Source organism: Chiroxiphia lanceolata, chromosome 17 (assembly GCF_009829145.1).
Source record: "Chiroxiphia lanceolata isolate bChiLan1 chromosome 17, bChiLan1.pri, whole genome shotgun sequence".
Taxonomy (NCBI): domain Eukaryota; kingdom Metazoa; phylum Chordata; class Aves; order Passeriformes; family Pipridae; genus Chiroxiphia; species Chiroxiphia lanceolata.
Window position 1 is genome coordinate 13,426,842 of NC_045653.1, and position 17,856 is coordinate 13,444,697.

General features: G+C 52.4%; 1 protein-coding gene and 1 long non-coding RNA gene across 3 annotated transcripts; one reads left to right on the plus strand and one right to left on the minus strand.

Moving 5' to 3' along the window:
• The first annotated feature begins 1,131 nt into the window (after positions 1 to 1,131).
• Positions 1,132 to 16,782, plus strand: PKIG (cAMP-dependent protein kinase inhibitor gamma). 2 transcript variants are annotated; one of them, XM_032705036.1, is made up of 4 exons: positions 1,132 to 1,394; positions 6,788 to 6,855; positions 15,471 to 15,646; positions 15,829 to 16,782. In XM_032705036.1, the coding sequence occupies exons 3-4, from the start codon at positions 15,496 to 15,498 to the stop codon at positions 15,906 to 15,908; spliced, it is 231 nt and encodes a 76-aa protein (XP_032560927.1). In that variant the 5' UTR covers positions 1,132 to 1,394; positions 6,788 to 6,855; positions 15,471 to 15,495; the 3' UTR covers positions 15,909 to 16,782. The 2 variants fall into 2 exon arrangements, with proteins under 2 accessions (XP_032560927.1, XP_032560928.1); XM_032705037.1 differs by having other exon boundaries at positions 1,161 to 1,391.
• Positions 2,641 to 3,935, minus strand: LOC116795369. The gene is made up of 3 exons (XR_004360033.1): positions 3,808 to 3,935; positions 3,601 to 3,705; positions 2,641 to 3,496 (listed from the first exon to the last, which is right to left on the minus strand). It is a non-coding gene; the product is annotated as an uncharacterized LOC116795369 (long non-coding RNA).
• Positions 16,783 to 17,856: the final 1,074 nt, after the last annotated feature.

Here is a 17,856-nt window from a genome sequence, read left to right on the forward strand (position 1 = left end):
TGCTGGGGTGAGAGGAAAGGCTGGTGCTCCTCACCCGGCATTGAGTGGCTCTGTCATGGCAGAGCTGCAGGATGGTAGAGCTGCCTCTTCTGCGCCTGTCTGGTGCTCAGAGAGACGGCAGGTTGGGAAAGCCAAGTGCTCCTGGCTCACACTGCTCACTTTGCATACAACCCGAAACAAAAGCTCGCCCAGCTCGAGTGGGGACGAGAACCATTCCTTGGCAAACACCCTTTGTGATCCCCAGTTGAGTTGTGTCTCTTCTACTCCTCACAAGGACACTGAGTGTCCTTACAGCAGGGATGGAGCACATCTTTCACTCTCTCAGCAAAGCAATTAGCACTAATGAGCTGTTCCAGTCTGGCAGGGCTTGGTAGGAGTGCTGGCCCAGGGAACGACTGCAGCCACCTTGATTGCTTGGCTTCTGTCACTCCATGGGGGCTCCAAGGCTGATGTGACACAGGGAGGTGATGCCAACCAGAGGGATGTTCCTGGCCCCCCGTGGTGCCAAGAACAGCCAAAATTTCCTCTTCTTCTGAAGTGGCCCCAAACTCTTTGAGAGCTCGCAGGCTGTGCTTCACACAGCAGGGTGGACACGTGCTCGATATGTGGTACTACCTTGCTCATAATCCCTTCCCCTCTTAAATCCAGGTGCTGTCACCAGCTCTGGACTTCACACCCAAATAAGGCTGGCACCCAGGGGCACAAGAGCTGAAGTAGTCTTGGATTTTACCCCGTGGGAGCCAGTGGAGCAAAAAGCCTTCCAAAACCACACAAAGCTGTATTTTTCATGGGAGGCATTTACCCGGTGTTACACTTGGTAGGATAGCTCAGGCTGCACAGGGTGTGATGGCATCTTCGGCCAGGCCCTGCTGGAGAGGATAAACGGCGGGATCCATCTGGGACATGCATCCAAACAATGTGCCGAGAGACCCGGGGACAACAGCAGGCAGGCACGAGGGAGCGCCCGGCAGCAAAAGCCACAGCGCTGAGCACCGAAGGGAGGATGCTCGGGCACACGCAGCTGCCGGGGGATGGGGTTACAAGCCGAAGCTAAACAAAGATCCCTGTGAAAAGGAAACGGATCCCTCCTGCCGACTGTAAGGTAGGAGCCGAGCGGGAGCTGCTTGACATCATCGGGCAGAGCATTGGATTACAGCGGGCAGGGACTGACTCGCGGAGAGAAGAACACGCCCCTTGGCCCCACAAGTGCAACTTCATTTAGCAGCTCCCAGCAGAAGGAAACTGCGAGTCTGAAACCGGTCGCGGCTCCCCCGGGGCCGGCTTGGCTGCTCGCCAGCGCGGGCAGGGACGGCAGCAGGGTGTTATCCAGCCGGGAGCCCTTCCCGGGCGGCGGGAGCGCGGAGCTCGGGATCCGAGGAGCAGCGGGAGCGGCTGTAAGTGGGGCTGTGCGAGGGGCTGGCGAGGTGGGTGGCCGGGACACCTGCCCGGGGTGCGGCGAGGGGGCCGCGCTCCTGCCACGGCCGCGCCGCGGAGCGGGGGTTTGTGGAGGGAGAGAACGCTGAACTTTTTACCCAGCCAGCTGCGAACACCGAGGGGTTTGCTGCCCGGCAAACCGTGGGCTGAAAAAACCAGCTGCATCCCGGGTTTTTTTCCTCTGCTGTCGGGAGAAGCCGCGTGCAGGCTGATGGCAGGGAGGCGGCTGCTGCTTCGCCTGGGAAATAACGCGGATCAGCGCGAAGCGGTAGCGGGGAGAGCAGGCTCGGTGGTTAGAAATCACAAAGGACCAGTGGATCAGTGACGCCCGTGGGGATTTCTGGCCTCATTTCTAACATGCGTCCGTTTATTCTGAGCGATTCGCCGGAGGGAATCCCTTGGAGCGTCGGGGTGGCTCTGCGCTCGCACGGGCAGGGATGCCAGGCGGTGGGACAGGCGGTGGGACGGGCACCCGGCGTGCCGTCTGTGCGGGGCCGTGGTGGGAATCCATCCTTCGGGCTGTCAGGAGCCGTAGGAGCTGCCCGGGGCTCCCCTCCGAGCTGCGGGCACGGGCGACAGCGTTGCAGAAGCGTGGCAGCAGAAGCGGGCTCGGAGACTCCCTGGCATCCAGCTTTCCAAGCAAATGTTTTAAAAGGCGAAGACTCGGGATAAAAAAAGAAGTGCTGTGTGGTGGTATTCTCAGGAGGCTTTGCAAATTCCTCCACCTCGGAGCTGTGTGCGTTTCTCTCCTCTCTCTGGATTCCCCTAAGCAGCTGGTAGCGAGCCGCGGTGCGGGGGCTTCCACATGCATGTAATGCCTTGGCCCTAAAAACGTCTTTGGGAAATTTCCCTTTGCTTGGAAGGGGTAACTGGTTCTGCAGAACAAGAGCCAAGTATAGCTGTGAACCCAGAGGCAATGCCCTGGGTGGATGGGCTGGTGACTCAAAGCAGGACATGCTGGGGTCAGTGAGCAAGAGGCAGCTGCAGCAGTGAGAGGGTGAGGGGAGACTTAGGAAGTGGGGATGGCTTGGCCAAGTGGCAGAGCCCCTCCGATGGTGTGGCAGCCCCTCAAGCTCTGGGCTGCTTTCTCGGCGTGCCTGGCTTGTACTGGGGGTTCAGTGCTTGGCTTTGGAGACTCGTGGCTGGAAAGAGCCACCATGCTAATGTGTGGGCACCCAGCTGAGAAATTGTCACCTCCCAGCTCTCCTGAGGGATGGTGTTGGGGAAAGAAGGATGCATGAAGAGATCCTCTGTGGCTGGGTTCATTTACAGTGCAGATATAGGTCAAATGGCCATTTACAACGTGGATATACCAATAATGCTTAATATACCTCAGGCACAGAACAGAGCATTGAGTCCTCCAGGCAGTTCCACATGCCATCAGTTTTGGGGACACTTTCCAGATAGTGCAAACTCATATGCCTCGGAGAACTGGAGACCATTAACTACAGTGCTTGGGCTTCCAGCATGGGCAGCTTGGTCATGAAGACATGAAACCCAGGAATGTTCATAGCTGTGCATCTTCTGTACCCAGGTGGACAGTTCTGAGGACGTGTACAGGCACAGGGTGAGCTAGAACACGGAGTTTTGCTTTTTCCCCTTTATCCTCTTGTTCTGAAGTAAATCTACTTTTGAGCCCACTCAGAGGAATACTCACAGGCGCACAACCCTGCCACCCAAAATAACTATGGAAAACATTTTCTAAGTTGCTGACATTTCCTGATCTCCCACATTTCAGAGCCAGTTCCTGCAGCATACTGCTGTGCATTAATGCCTCCAGCCTGTCTGGGCACCCAAACACCAGCATCATTACTATTCTGCAGATCACAGATGATTTTCCTGGGCTCACACAGGTCTGGGGCAGAATCAGGGATGAATCTACAAGTCCATAAAGAACAGCAGAAGCTTCAGCCCAGCTTTTTGTTTGCCTCTCTGTGTCAACCTGTTCTGGTCTCTCCCATCTTCGCATTCCGTTTGTTTCTCCACACTCCGAGGGGTTTCCTTAATGTCACCAAAACTCTTTCATGGGCTGATCCAGAAAACAAATTTTCCACCACAGCACCTGTTTTGGAGAGGGGAGAAAAGCCCAGTGTTTCTAGTTGTCTTTAGCTCATGACTGGAAAAAGCCAGGTCATAAGGGATCTTGCTCCCCAGGCTTGCCAGCACCAGCCCGTGAGAAGGGAGGGTTCAGGTGTTCCATGGGCTTTGTCCCAAGTTCCTCTTGATGGCAGTTAAGGAGGTGGAGACACCACTCCAGGTCTTGGCTGGTACCTGTAGCACGAGCAGGAAGAGCAGTTGGACTATGAACTGCCTGTGCCCCATTTCAAAAGTCTCACTGCCCTCGAGCCTGGAGGAATATGTACTTTACTCCACTCATTTCTGGTTTCCACAGTGAGTTCCCAAGCACTCCCCAGTGTAGCCAGGGTGCTCTTTGCACAGCTCCTGCACAGCAGCTCTCATGCAGGCACATTGCTGGTCACAAGCTGCTGCCTCGGGAAGTCCCCGGCCATTTCTGTTGATACTTGCAGTGATGTAAGAATCCAAACATATCCCCACCAGAGCGTCATCAACTTTACTGGAATTACTGTTTCCACAAAGTGTAATTAATCTGTGGTGCTCATTGCCATGAGATATCAGTGGAGCAAAGAGCTCTGAAGGCATTTTAATGGGTATCAGGTAGTTATCTGGGTAACAAAACAATCCTGGGTGTGATTAAGAGGATATTGCATTTTAAGGATTATAACACCTCCTGGTTCAGAGTCATTAGTGACTTATGAAAAACATTCCATTACAATTAGAGGTTTTCTTGTACCAAGGATGCCAGCTGCTGCTGCAGACAGGACACTAAACAAGGCAGTCTGGCTGTTCTGGGAGGACCAGGCTCCTGTTCTGATGAGCCATGTATGCAGCCTGTTGTTTACCCAGCAACCAAGAGACACGAGAATAACCTTCTCTCCTCTGCCATCACCTTGCTTGAAACCAGAAAGGATTTCCTCTCTGGATCAAAGCAGCACCGTAACAGCTGTTGTGTGGAATAATGCTGAATTCAGCCAAAAAACATTCTGGGGCATGGTTTGGGTTTTGGTTTTTTTTTTGGAACACACATTCATTTTGAAGCAATGCTGAGAGGACCAAGGTTGTTTCATGTGTTTGTTCCTTTTGGATAACAGCTGGTCAACACGGAGAAAATCTAAACCTCAAACATGTGCATCATCTGCATTGGATAGAACAAGAGGAAATGGCCTCAAGTTGCACTAGGGGAGGTTTAGGTCAGATATTAGGAAAAATTTCTTAACTGACAGGGTTGTCAAACACTTTACCAGTCTGCTCAGGAAAGTGGTGGAGTCAGTATCCCTGGAGATGTTAAAGAGACATGTGGATGTGGCACTTGCAGACATGGCAGGGTTAGATTAGTGGTTGGACTTCATGACCTTAAAGATCTTTTCCACTCTAAATTATTCTATAATTCTGTACTGGTGCCCTTGTAATTCGTTCTTGATGGGTATGGATATAACTATCCAATTAACATTTCCACTGGGGTCCCAGAAGAATCCCTTGTACCTTGATGGGCTATAGGACTAGATTAGGAAATGTGGTGCTCCTTAACAAGTCACTTCAGCCCATCCTTAGTTATACTGCATGGATTAACGCACCTCACAGCCATTAAATCTCCAAACTCCCCGTGTGGGATGTTGCCTGGCCTTTCCAGCTCTGCCCATTGCCCAGGGAGCAGCAGGAGCAGGTGAGCCAGAAGAGGACAAGCCTTTGTGGATGGAGCAAGGGGCTCAAAAAACTTGCAGACTCCAGATGCCCAAGTAGGGGCTGTGGGCAAAATCCAAAATCAGCTTTTTTTTGAGAGAGAGAAAATGGGGAGTTCCCACCGTGTCCCATCAGGAACAAAGCTGCTCAGTGGTAACTTGTACTTCAGAGCATCGTTGTTCCAGTTTGCTTTAAGCCTCCCTTGGCAGAGGGCCATGTATATTGAGATATTTTGCAACACTCCTGAAGTGCTGGAGGTTTAACTGTTTGGGCTGTGTAACACGCGAGCCAGAGCGAGGCAGGAAGGCAAAGGAGGAAAATAAAGACTTGTGGGTTTCCAAAGCTGGCTTTCTTCCTTTTCCTGCTTTTGTTTGCCTGCTTGGTGCCCCAAAAGGGCGATGCATATTCCCAGAGTTGTGGGAATGCTGTTTCTTTTCCGGTCCAGTGCTTCCAGTAAGCACTTTGCTATAAATGAGGTAAACACCAACAAAAGTGTATTGTTAAATCCCCGTGTCTTTGTTTAGCTGCTGTCATGATCATAATTAGCATTTTCCACTTCTGTAAGCCTGTCATCTGCAGATCTGAAAGTGCTTTAAGTTATTTGAAGCATCTAACAGGGGGAGGGAGTATTAATAACTCCATTTAACAGATGGGCAAACTGACACACAGAAGCAGCAAGTGCCCTGTCCTTGAAGCAGGACCAGAGCCAGCAAGTAGTCAGCTCCAACTACAAAGTTTTGAAAGTGGGTCAGAAAAACAAAGAAAAAGGCTGTGGATCTGTCCCAGTTTGGAAAAGGATGAGAAATAGTTCCAGTCACAGTGGTGCTCAACCCAGATGGCCCAGACAGATGAATTGCTAGATGAGCTACTGCTTATATGGTTAAATGGTTCATCTCTTGATTCCTGTTCTGCTAATATTTGTCCCTGGGACAAAGGGAAAAAAACAGTCCATAATGTTCCAAAAATCTCAGAAGGCTGAAACAGCTGCTAAAATAAGCAAGTGTCTTGTTGGCTGGGCTCTGCAGGTCAAGGGATTGCAAGGCACCCACAGATGTTGAGGCCACAGAGGAAATGTCTTTGAGCAGTGCTTGGGGACAGCAGGAGGAGGCTCAGCTGTGCACAAACAGCAGAGACACAAGGAGCTGGACACAGACCCAGTGAGGCACCAGAACTATCTGATCAAACTTCCCCTTTCACCTTGGAGAAGCCAGTATGGAAGTTTCACTTCTTTAAAGGGCAGCAGAGCTGCAAACCAATATCCACTTATACCCTGAGGCAGCTGCTGGGTCACCACCGTGCAGGTCAGGAGACATGAGTTGCCTCAGTTCTCCCCAGCACCCGTGGGAGGGCAGTGGAAGGAGAAGCAAAACCAAAGAGCCCTTCTCTGTGCAGCCCCAGCTGGGCTTTCCTTACACGTCAACCCTTTGGTTGGCATCTCCCTGCTCGCCAAGCCAGGCTCCACCTGAGCCTGCCAACCCCCCCCACCCCTCTGCCACCCTGGTCACAGACAGTGGAAAGAGCAGCTGAGCTTTGTGCTTCCCAGAATAAGAACAGATAATGTTTTCTTAAATTTTTTTTTTCTTTTCTTCCCCAGAAGCTGTTGTCCTGCTGTGCATGAAGCTTGTTTGAAGTCATGTCCAGAAGGAAAGTCAACTGAATCAGGTAGGCATTCACACTCTGGACTGATAAAGTTTCTATTCACAGGGAGATACTATAAACAAAAATGGTTTTTTTCCTTCCTGTATCATAGATTCACTTGACCTCCCTCTATATTCTGAATTACTAGATGCTAGAAGGCTGCTAAGAGGAAAGAAACATCAACAATTCTGCTGTAATGACTTCCCTGCTGTATTATTTACGCTTCACAGCCGTGTCCTTGTACCAAGCCATGTTCCAGCACTGACTCCAAGGCAGGCCCCAGTGCCAATCCTGCTGCACAGCCTCTCCCTGCCAGCAGTGGGGACGTGGTGAGCAAACGCTGCTTGCTCCCAGGCTGCCCCCGCATGCCGTGCAGGGGAATGTTGTTCTCCTGTAAGTAACCATGTAAGGGAGTTTTGCCTTGCATTGTAGAGTCAGTCCAGCGAGATCCAGGGAATCCCCAAAGCTTAACCTTTTGTGGCTCCTGCATAAACGGCAGATCCTTTCTGTGGTTTCACTCCTGTGTCTCCTCTGTGCTCAGATCATGTCACTGCTTTCTTTGCTCCTGCACTGAGCTACCAGGGCTGTATTGTTTGAGATCTGCACTACAGGATCTCAGGACTCTTTGGTGCAGAGACACCCCGTGTCCTCCACCGAGGCTGCATTTCAGTGGACCATAAAACAGCTGACAATTCATTTCATTAGGAGATTTCCCTTTCCTGAGACTATAAGTGGCAATGATCACTGAGCATCCCCAGTGTAATGTTACAGGCACATTTCGAGCACCACTGCAGCTCATATCCCTGGGGACTTGCACAGTGAGATTTACCCTACCTGCAGGAAGGATCAGAAGCTGCTGTCACCTGACACAGCTCTACAGAAATTCTCCATCCATCGCAGAAATCTTCTGTGAAGATTTCTACAGAGCTTTCCCTGCCCTGGTAGGAGTCCCAGCAAGGTAGAACAGCCAAAGGGGCTCCTGATTCCAGCTCAGCCACCCCAAACTGCCAGCCTGTTCTGAACTCTGACACTTCCCTTTCCTGCTGCATGTCAAGTACCAACAGCACCATCCCAGCCAGCCAACCCTTCTCACAGCCCCCAAAGACAGATCCTCCCCCGCCCTCACCTTGCCAGGCAAGCACTGCCCCTGCCCTGGCATGGGGGGTCTGCTAGTGGCTTTGTTCCCTGCAGGGGAGCAGACAGACAGGCAGCCAGCTCCAGGGAGCAGAGCTAAGCCTGGTTTTGCTAATCAGCCTCATTCTACACTGACACTCTTTAAGAGGTGCCCCAGTTATTTTTAGGCACCACTGGGAGCTGCCAGGGCTCTCTCACCTCAGGAGGCTTCACAGGTTTTCACTCAGCCTTTTACACTGCACTGAGTCAGGAGGACTCTTTGGATGCTGGATGCAAATTCCTGTGGGACTGTGCAAGTCTCAGCCAAGGCAGGTGGCTCTCAGCTTCACACTCCCTGTGCTAAGCAGAGCCCCCTCAACCAAAACCTGCACAGTTACAGCCCTCACAACACCTCTGCCAAGCTGTGCTCCCTTTCCCAGCCACGCCAGCACTGCTTTCACACAGCAGCAGAGCTCAACTCCTCAGATCACAAAGAAGAACTGGACTAAATAACTCTTTTTCCTGCTAGGCATAAAAATAAGTATTCATCCTTGCTTACCTCTGTCCTGTAGAGAGGTCTTCCTCAACCCAGAAGCAGAGCTACAGCATCAAGGCTTGCTATGGCTTCACCTTCCTCTTATATGTGACAAGGGCAGCTGTGCAAGAAAATAGCCCCAGCTGCATCTTCTCTGTGCTTGTTTGACTTCTCCTTGCCCAGAGAAGCCTGCAAAGTGTTGGGGGGATGTGCTGGGGTTGAACATCCCTGGGCCAGGAATTCAAGTGGAGTTTTAGAAGGTGATGTTGACTCAGAGGTCAGTGCCCTGGGGACTTTTCTTCCTGAACGATCTGGAGGAAGGCAGGAAACCCAAGTCTGAAGGGGATCCCCACTGCAAAGGAATTCACCCCATGGCACAGGCATGATAAGGTGGCTGAACATCACAAGCAAGGAGAATACATGGAACACGGAACACAGCCTGCCACAGCAGCTGTGGGGCTTCTGCAGCTGGAGGGTTTAAAGTCCCTGATCTGTGGGTTGTCTGCTTTGCAAGTTCAGGCATTAGCAGATCTTCCACACAGTCGCTGTTTTTGCTCGTGTAAAAATATGTTCACATCTAAAAGCAGCAAAAAAAAATCTGAGAAAATAAAAGTAATGGAGAAGGGACTCGTAGCCTCAGACTCCTTACAGCTTTGAAAGGGCCCCTGCAGGGGACAGAGGGACCTGTCAGTGCTCATGGCAGTTCTGGGTAAACATGAGGGATCTGATTCTCTGCTCGTTGCTCTGCAGAAGTCAGAGCAGTGTGTGAGCCTGGCTTGAGGGGGTGAAAAACAGGCAGCAAGAAAGTTGCCAGCCTGCCACGTTCTAAGGCTTGCCAGGGCTGAATGTGCCTCATCCCCTCTGCCACCCATCCCTCAGAGGGACATGTGTCCTTTGGAGGTGGGGAAGAAACAGAGTGCTCCCTGATTTCTGAGCATCTTGAAGCTGGGGGATGTGAAAAACAAGCTCGACCTGGGAACAAAACAAAAATACAACTGCTGTCACGGCAACTGTCTCCAGATGCACAAAGAGACCAATTATTTTCATTAATCAACTTATTGAGAAGCTGCAGAAGAGGCTTAAGCTGCATCAAGGCTTGGTGCTTAGGGGAAGGGAGGAGCAGAGGGCTCCATCAGACCCCGGTTGCCAAGGCAAACCGCGATTCTTCCCGTGGTGGAGGATTTTTGGAGCAGATGCTCAGCATCCATGTCCCATGGGGACTGGCAGAGGGGTGCTGCCTGCTCCAGGCTGGCAGCACTGTGTGGCCAGAGCTGGGCACTGGGCTGTCCCCCTGGCAGAGGGACGAGCGGATGGAGGACGGGCGGCTCTGTCCTGACATCACCCACACATCCATCCTGGCGGCTGAGCAATGCCCTCCCGCCTCCCCCAGCCTTCCCCTCTCCCCTGGGGACCACGGCAGCGCACACAGGGACTCACCCTACCCCTGTGCCAAGGGTCAGCTGTGATTTTGAAATCTGTCTGGAGCGTTTCTTACATCAGCAGGAAGCCGGGCAGTGGCTGTGAGGGTGTGGGGCAGCAGGAGGTGCCTTGGGACAGCAGGGACACTGCACTGGGGGGGCCTGGAGATGTGTCTTTCGGAGGTGGGGCGGGAGAGGAAGGAGTTTGGAGAGCTTGGTAGAGCTAAATGCAAGGTTTGTGAAGTCACAGAGGAGTTAGTCTAAGCCTAATCTTAAACCTGGGGCTAAGCAATTAGTTATCAGTTCTACAGGCATGAAGTGATCTTTATACTGTAAAACCAAAAGCAAAAGAAGGGATCTGTTTGTGGACACTGAGCCTCAGCTGTATCCCCTCTCCTCCTATAGGAATTACAATTTTCCACCAAGTCCTAGGGAATGCTAGAAGCTCTGTTCCTGCAAAACCATTGCAGTGGCTGGAGCAGCTGGGATATCTGCCCTGGCTGAATTTATTGTACTTAGCGTAAGAGCCAGAGGGTACAGAGTTATTACAAGAAATACCACAGCAAAAGCCTTCCAGAAATACCAGTGTGCCATGCCCAGTTTGACATCTCTTCATCACTGAAGTGTGGTGAGGCTTTTCCACACTCTTCTTTCCTGGGAAGAAGCTGCTCAGCACATGAGATGGACACACCCTTCCATCTCAGGACGTGAGGCTGCTGCCTTGCTCCTGCCTGTTTCTCACCCAGCCAGGAAACTCGGGGCTCAGCAGTTTGGAGCACATCAATTGTGGCCAGTAAGACCCACCCCCCCCACATTTTGGAGAACACAGACCCAGCAGATGTGTCTGGCACACACCCTGTCACCAGCCTTACCAACACTTGATGCTTGTGCAGCCACTGCCAGACTGGGCTCCCAAAAGCAGCATCTTCATCCTAAGCTGCATCTTCAGCTCAGCTTCTGGCCATGGATCTAAGCTCTAGTGAGGGGTCAGGAGATGTAATGAGGCCTTTAGCATGATCACAGGTCTAAAAATACCCCAATAACACCATTACAGAGCCCTTCTTTGATGTACAACCCCTCACGCATGTTCCCAGACAAGATCCCAGTGGAAAATCTGCTGAAATTCCAGCTGGAGGTTGTTAGACAGTTGGTGGAAACCCCCTGACCTCAAGTGCTGGCTTCAGCCCTGCGGGATATTTTTTTCTCCTCGCTGGATCCAACTCTCCCAGCAGGAAACCTCACAGCAAACCCACAGGGAGCACAGAAATCCCGGTGCTCCCGTCTCTGTGCTCTACCAGGCCCCCCTCTTCAGTAAACCATCTCACTCTGTAAATATTTTAAAAGCCCAGCAGGGCTGTTGAGTATGTTTTGCTGTTGTTATGGATCCGGCCCCAGCAGGAGAGGTCTAATAATAGTCCCTGTACCCTGGAATGGAAGGGCAAGGGGCACTGCACAATGCACCACTCCATGCCTTGGTCCCTGCAGGTTGGCAAGAAAGAGCAGGGAAATGGGATGTGGTGCATGAGCGGATGGGGTCACATCCCCAGTCCCCAGCAGAAATTTGGAATTTCACCCTGGAACCATAGGTTTAATTTGGCTTCATGGCCAGGAGAGTGTTGTATCCCCTGGTGTGACACCGTGCAGGTGGGAGAGCGTGTCCTGGGCTGGGCTGTGGGATGAGGGAGCAGACTCCAACCAAAACCTACATCCCTGTGTCCCCACTGCAGTGGACAGCGAGGGGCCACAGCTGGGCTGCAGCACCCAGAGCTGGGGCTGTGCTGGGCTCCTGCCAGCAGAGAGGAGGCACAGAGCAGCCCAGCCTGCAGATAGCCACCATCCAGAAACAGCCCTTTCCAGCCATAAAAAGTTTAACCCAGACAAGGGAGAGATGCCATGTTGTGTGAAGGGTCTCCTTGAAAGTGGAGTCGGTGCTGAGTGTGACTGCAGCATCCATCCAATCCCGGGGATCAGCCCTGGCCACTGGCTCAGGTCACAGGGCTTGTATTGGCCCTGCAGACACAAGGCCCTGTGCTCAGGGTAACCTGCCAGGCATTTCCAGGTCATTTCTCTTGCCACTCTTACGTTATTTGCAGTAACTGTTTGCCGTAGTCCTGGGATCTGTGCTGCGAAGCAGGCAAGAGGGATTTAAATGCAGGCTTGTCAGTGGGACTGAATAGGACATGGAGCTGACCCAAAAGAAATGTCCCAGTTTGTTCTACCAAAAGGCAGAAGAAACATTTAACCCTTCAATTTCTTAGCATCCACATCCTAAATGGATACAACTCAGTCCTGGAATGAGTAGAGCTGGTTTAGCTGCAGCCCCCAGAGCAGAGCCAGCTGCTCTGTCAGCTGCTGGGAGACTTCCCTGGAAAATGCTGGTGAGCCCAGTTGCAGTCTGACAGCAAAACTGCCCTGGAAGTTAAGTCCATGCCAACAAAGCCAAGACTGTTAGAGCTCCACATTTTTTAGTCCTCACAAGACACTACAAAAAACTTAAAGACGAGGCCAAATGGCAGGTTTGGCAGAACCAAGTTGCTTTGGGCAGATGTGAGCAGAGGTGGCTCTTGGGACACCCCTGGTGTCAGTGGCAGCTTGTGGCCAGCTGCTCTGGGACAGGCAGCAGCACGTCCCAGTGGCAGAGGGGAAACAGCCTCCCTCCAAGCAGCACAGGAAAGCTTTTGAGGAATATGCAGTGGGCAGCAGGTCCCAGCTTCCCTGCCCCATCCCTGCAGGCTGGCACGCTGTGCTGAGGGCACAGGGACTGTTTCTGTTACCATCAGCAGCAGGGAGGAAAGGGAGGGCAGGAAAGCACCCTTGGGGACAGGCTGAATCACCTCTTTGAAGTGCCCTGGAAACCTTTGTGCACTGTATGTGTGTGCCATGGGATTATTCCCACAACACCTAGCAAGAGCAGGCCCATCATCCCATCAGCCCACAGGAGTATGAAAAACCAAAGGTAGGTGAGGCACCCCCCTTTGCACCCCCCTTTGCACCCCCTGCCACCCCTAAGTGACTGTGCATGGTAACACAGTTTCAGGTTGAATTACCTGGGCAAGAGGGAAGGTGGTTCCTTTGTTGTCCCTGGCAGATGCTACAAGCTCTTACTGAGTAAAACCCCGTGGAACTGTTTTGCACATGCCTGGAAATGTGGAAGTGCTCGTTGAAAAATCAGGTTTTTCTATCAAAAATCGACTGCTCCCATCACCCTCTCAGTCCAACAGCTTCCTGGAGAAAGAGGCTGCAGTCTCTCTGCTAGCGTGGAGGGCTCTGCCTGCAAGGCTTTCGAGAGCCGCCCACCTTGAAAATCCCAAAGGAATTGCACAATTTGGAAAGCTTTGTTCGTAAATCCGCCCGTCTCCAGCTCCTTGCATGGAGAGCCGAAGGCAGGAACCCTCCCAGCCGTGGAAATAAATAAATCACACGCGCCATCTCCCGGCCGCCCGGACCTGCACTCTTGGTGCCTTCTATTTTCAGTCATCCTTTTCCCGTGTGATGGGGCACTTTGTGGCTTGGCACAGCACTGCCACTACTGTTGGCAGCTACATCAAGGAACACTGGGAAAATGCAGCATCCCAGGGGCTGGCTCCTGTCCCCACTTCGGGCAGTCCATCCTAGAAACCAGGTGGTCCAGCCCTCAGTACAAGGGCAGGAGGACTCCGGAGCATCTCGGCTCTGGACTGGCCTCACGGATTGGAGATGAACCAAGCCTTGTGTGGATCGCTCCTGGAGAAGCCTCCCAAGTCCGTATGACATCTCTGGCAGCTGCAGAAGGTCAGCAGCCTCTGAGCTCTGATGAGCTGTAAGGACTTGTCTGGGAATGATGGATGCTCAGCCTGTCCTGGGGAAAAGGCTCGTTGAGCTCATCCAGCCTGTTGCATCCAGAGCGTGTGCCTTATCCCAGGAATGGCACGCCAGGGACAGAAGGAGGGGAGGTGAGGAAAAACAGCTGGGATCTCTTGCTGGGAGAAAGGATGCAGCTTTTCCCAGTGCTCATTTCATAGGGGCTAGATGGATGCCAAGCCCTTGGAGAAGATGGATGTTTGCAAGAATTTGCTGGATTTGGGGAAGCAGGATCTCCTGGGAGGTCTGGGTAGGCTGAGCCCCACATCCCACCAGTGAGCCGGTGCCAGCACTCCCTGATCTGGCATCAGCACCGAGAGAGGAGTCCCTGGGGCTACCAAGACATACTGGTTTTCTGTAGGTTTGTGGCTACTGCACCCTGCTCAGCTCAGGAATGGGGGGAATTTAACCTCTTTCATCCCATCTGCTGCATCTCCTTCCTAGTGCCGTAACGTTGGGTATTAGGCAGAGGAATGCAATTCCTGTCCAGTCTGGTGGTCTGCCAGCAGAATTCCCTGGTAGGAAAATCAATATTAAGCAGGATTTGTACAGGAAGCTGAGCAAACTTCTCTGGGTCATTAACCCCGAGGCACAAAAGGGAGTGAATGTGCATTAAATGTGCATGACTTTGTTTTCACTGCACACGAGCGTTTCTAATCGGGAGCTGCTCCCAGCACTGACACCATCAGCAGAGCTAGAGGCGTATTTTACAGTGAGCAGAATCACAGATAAGACAACAATTAACCTCTAACTTCCACACAGAAAAACAAAGTGCCAAACGGAGTCTACAGGAGCAGGCACTGAGAGCTGTGGGTTTCCCGTGCCGAGGCAGCGTGTGCTTGCCAGCTCTGTGCCCAGGAGACAGGACACCCCGAGCTGCTGTGGCCCCTGCACTCTGTGTGCTGTGCAAACGCTGGCAAGGGACACCCTGGGCTGAAGGGAAAAAACAGCAACTTAAGGATTCATCAGGCTGAGCTCGGAGCTGGCTCACAGCGGAGCTCGCGTGTGACAAGTGGCCGCTCTGAGCCTTTCTTTGTGCTGTGCCCTTGGCACGGGCACAAGTCTGGAGTGAAGGGATCCAAGTGTCTCACAGAAGGGCTGTTTTTCACATGTTAAAGTGCTTATCTCACAGCAGTCCAGGCCAACACTTCTTCAGTGACATCCCACAACCAGCGGAGGCCAGTACTGCTCCAAAGCCCTGTACCTGTAAAATACTCCTCTGTTCCTCCAGCTGTTCCCAGGGGTTCCATCATTTCCCATTACAAATTCAGGTTGGATCAGCACCCCTTCCCCCCTGCAGTGAGCCAAACTTGGCTTCTGTTCAAAGCTCCTGTAGCATTTTGAGGAGGAAGGAGGTCTCTCTCTGTAATGCTTTTTTTGAAGGGAGAAGCTGCTGCAGGCGACCTTGTGCGCCTAAAGGAGAAGGCTGGAAACTCCAAAGGAAAGAAAAACGCCTTGTCTGCCTCGGTTTGCAGTGGGAAGGTAGAACAAGGGCCAGTAAGGCAGCTGGGATGGATCCTTGGCACACTGGGCCACCCAGCATGGTGGGTCTCCCCACACAAGGGGGTTGATATCTGAGATCTCAGTGGCTGCTGAGAGAGGAACCAGAGCAGAGTTACAGGGGCTGTTTTTTCGTGCTGTAATTTAACCCCACGGAGCAGCCTCACCTGGAGGGAGCCGTGACTCGAGCCTTGCTGAGCATCCTCGTCCTCACAGCTGTGTTTTCTCCACAGTGTTTTGCAGGTGAATAGAGATGCAATGGAGGTAGAGTCCAGCACCTACACCGACTTCATCTCCTGCGACCGGGCGGGCCGGAGGAACGCTGTCCACGACATCCAGCGAGATGCCACCACCATCAGCATGCGCAAGCTGACCGAGGAGCTCGGCGACCTCGCCGTGCAGGGAGCAGGTGAGCTGCCACAGACACCGGCGAGCCCAGCTCCTGGCACAGGCTGGGAAGTGCCTGGCCACAGCAGGGGAGCAGTGGGTCTTCAGGTGGCAATGAGAATGAAGTCAGCTGTAGCAGTTACTGGTGGCTTGTGTCCTCAGCAGGGTGTAACTTTGCTTTCTTCCCAATCCTCCCTTTCGCAGAAAGCCAAAGAGATGCCTCCTCTTCTGACAACGACCCTGGAGCAAGACCAAAGGGGCAAGAAAGCAGCCCCTCCCCATGAGAGCGAACAGGGGGTGGGATGGGCAGGAGGAAGGCCTTGCTGTGAACATCAGACAAGAATTTGCAATTGAATCTGCGGACAGAAGCCAACTGGGAACAGCAAGTTGTCCGTCAGATGCCTCTGCTGCAACCACATTTCTGAAGAGAGCCACAAGATGCTGTGCAAGGACTGGCACCTCCAAAAGACTTCTGCCCCCATCCCTAATGATTTAGAGCAACACTGCCGTGGTTGTAGTGACATGAGCCATTCTCAAGATGCCTTAGCTGTGATTTTCCCTTAGGGGGAAAACAGTTTCAGTAATAATAGACACATCAGACTCTCCTGTCCAAGGTACCTTCCTCCTTTGCAAATTTAGACTATTATTTATTCTGTTTCCATAGATTAGAAGTTCAGCTTATTGGTTTTTCTAAGCCTCACCTTGATCTGCATCTTAGATCTGACCTGGCCTCTGGACTGTCCACGTGGCCCCTCGTCAGGGTGGGCAGTGGGGAGGGGACCTGACCAGTCCCACTGCCCTCATGTCAACACCACTTACCTGTGCTGCTGCTGCTTAGCATCAGGAAAGGACCAAAGCACAGCTCTGTGGGGATGAGCCCCACCTGGAGACCCAGCAGCACCAGCCACAGGCACCTTTTCATTTGGGTGTCAGCATTTTAAGACGTTAAGGGGAGGGGAAAAACAATTTGCTGGTTTGACTGTTGAAATTCAGGCTTAACTTTGCAAGCTGTTAGCTGAGATGATCTCTGGTAGGATCTCACACCATTCTCTCTTTTAGGAGACATGTTTTGTGTTAAAGATGGTTTGATAAAACTATATAAGCTGTTGGAATAAATAACACAACCTTCAAGTACTGAAGGTGTTTTTTTCTGCCTCATTGTTTCTTCTTCCTCTGTTTTGTCTTGATCTGTGGGATGGATTCACCAGCTTCCCCTAACAGGGAGACACAGAGCTGTGCTACAAGAGAGTCCCCTCAGTTTGGGTCTGTGAAACCCCCAGGGGGAGGCAGATACAGTTGGGCACAGAACGTTCTAGAAACAGGTTTCCCAGGTTTCCCACCAGGCAGTGCTTTTCCCATGGGCATTTCATCCACCTGTGGAGCAGTGCTCCCCTCCACATTACTGCCCCAGAAGTCAAGCTCAAGGCTGGCTTGGGACTTTGCACACTGGCCCAGACACCAGCAGAACTGGTGCCAGTAGGAAGAGGCATCTTCCCTCTGCAGCACAGAACTATGGGGACATTGCTGGCATTTCACCCAAGCTTGGCATTTAGCCCAAGCTGATCCCGATGGAGCAGCCTGGCTGGGAGCAACAGCCCGACAGGGACAAGGCAGAGCTGCCCTGGGAAACATCCTGAGCTGGTGACACAAGGACAAGCATCGCCCTGACAGCCCAGGGAAGAACTGAATGTTAGGAGTTTGAGGTTTATCAGGGAAAACAGGGCCATAAATAAGCAGAGAAGCAGATGCCAGACAGAGAGAGAATTGTCTGTGGGCCTCTGAGAAGTGGTGGCTGTGGGGCCAGCACAGAGATGTCCATGGTTCCAGCCCCTGCAGGAAACAAGGATTTGGCAACCAGGTGGTGGCTGCAGCCGCTGCTTTGGCACAGGGCTCCCTGGGTGGGATTGCAGAGCCCAGCCAGGACAGCAGCCAAGAGCCTGCTCCCATTTCCCATGCCCAGGGGCAAACCAGCAGGTAGCTCCTGGGCTTGGCTGACTGCATAGTTGTGTCTTTAAGCCCCATTTCCAGCTCTCCTCACCAAGGAGCAGAGCAGTATTTTTGGCTCACGCTGGCACACACACACAGGCGGCGCGGAGGGACCGTGCACCACACAAGACCTCCAGCAATCAAATGGGAGCTAATCTTAGCTCTCCTCAGTCAGAAAATATCTCTTCCAGAATTATATTTAGGCAGAGGAGTAGGGACCTGTGGGCCAGCTACTCTCAGGGGACA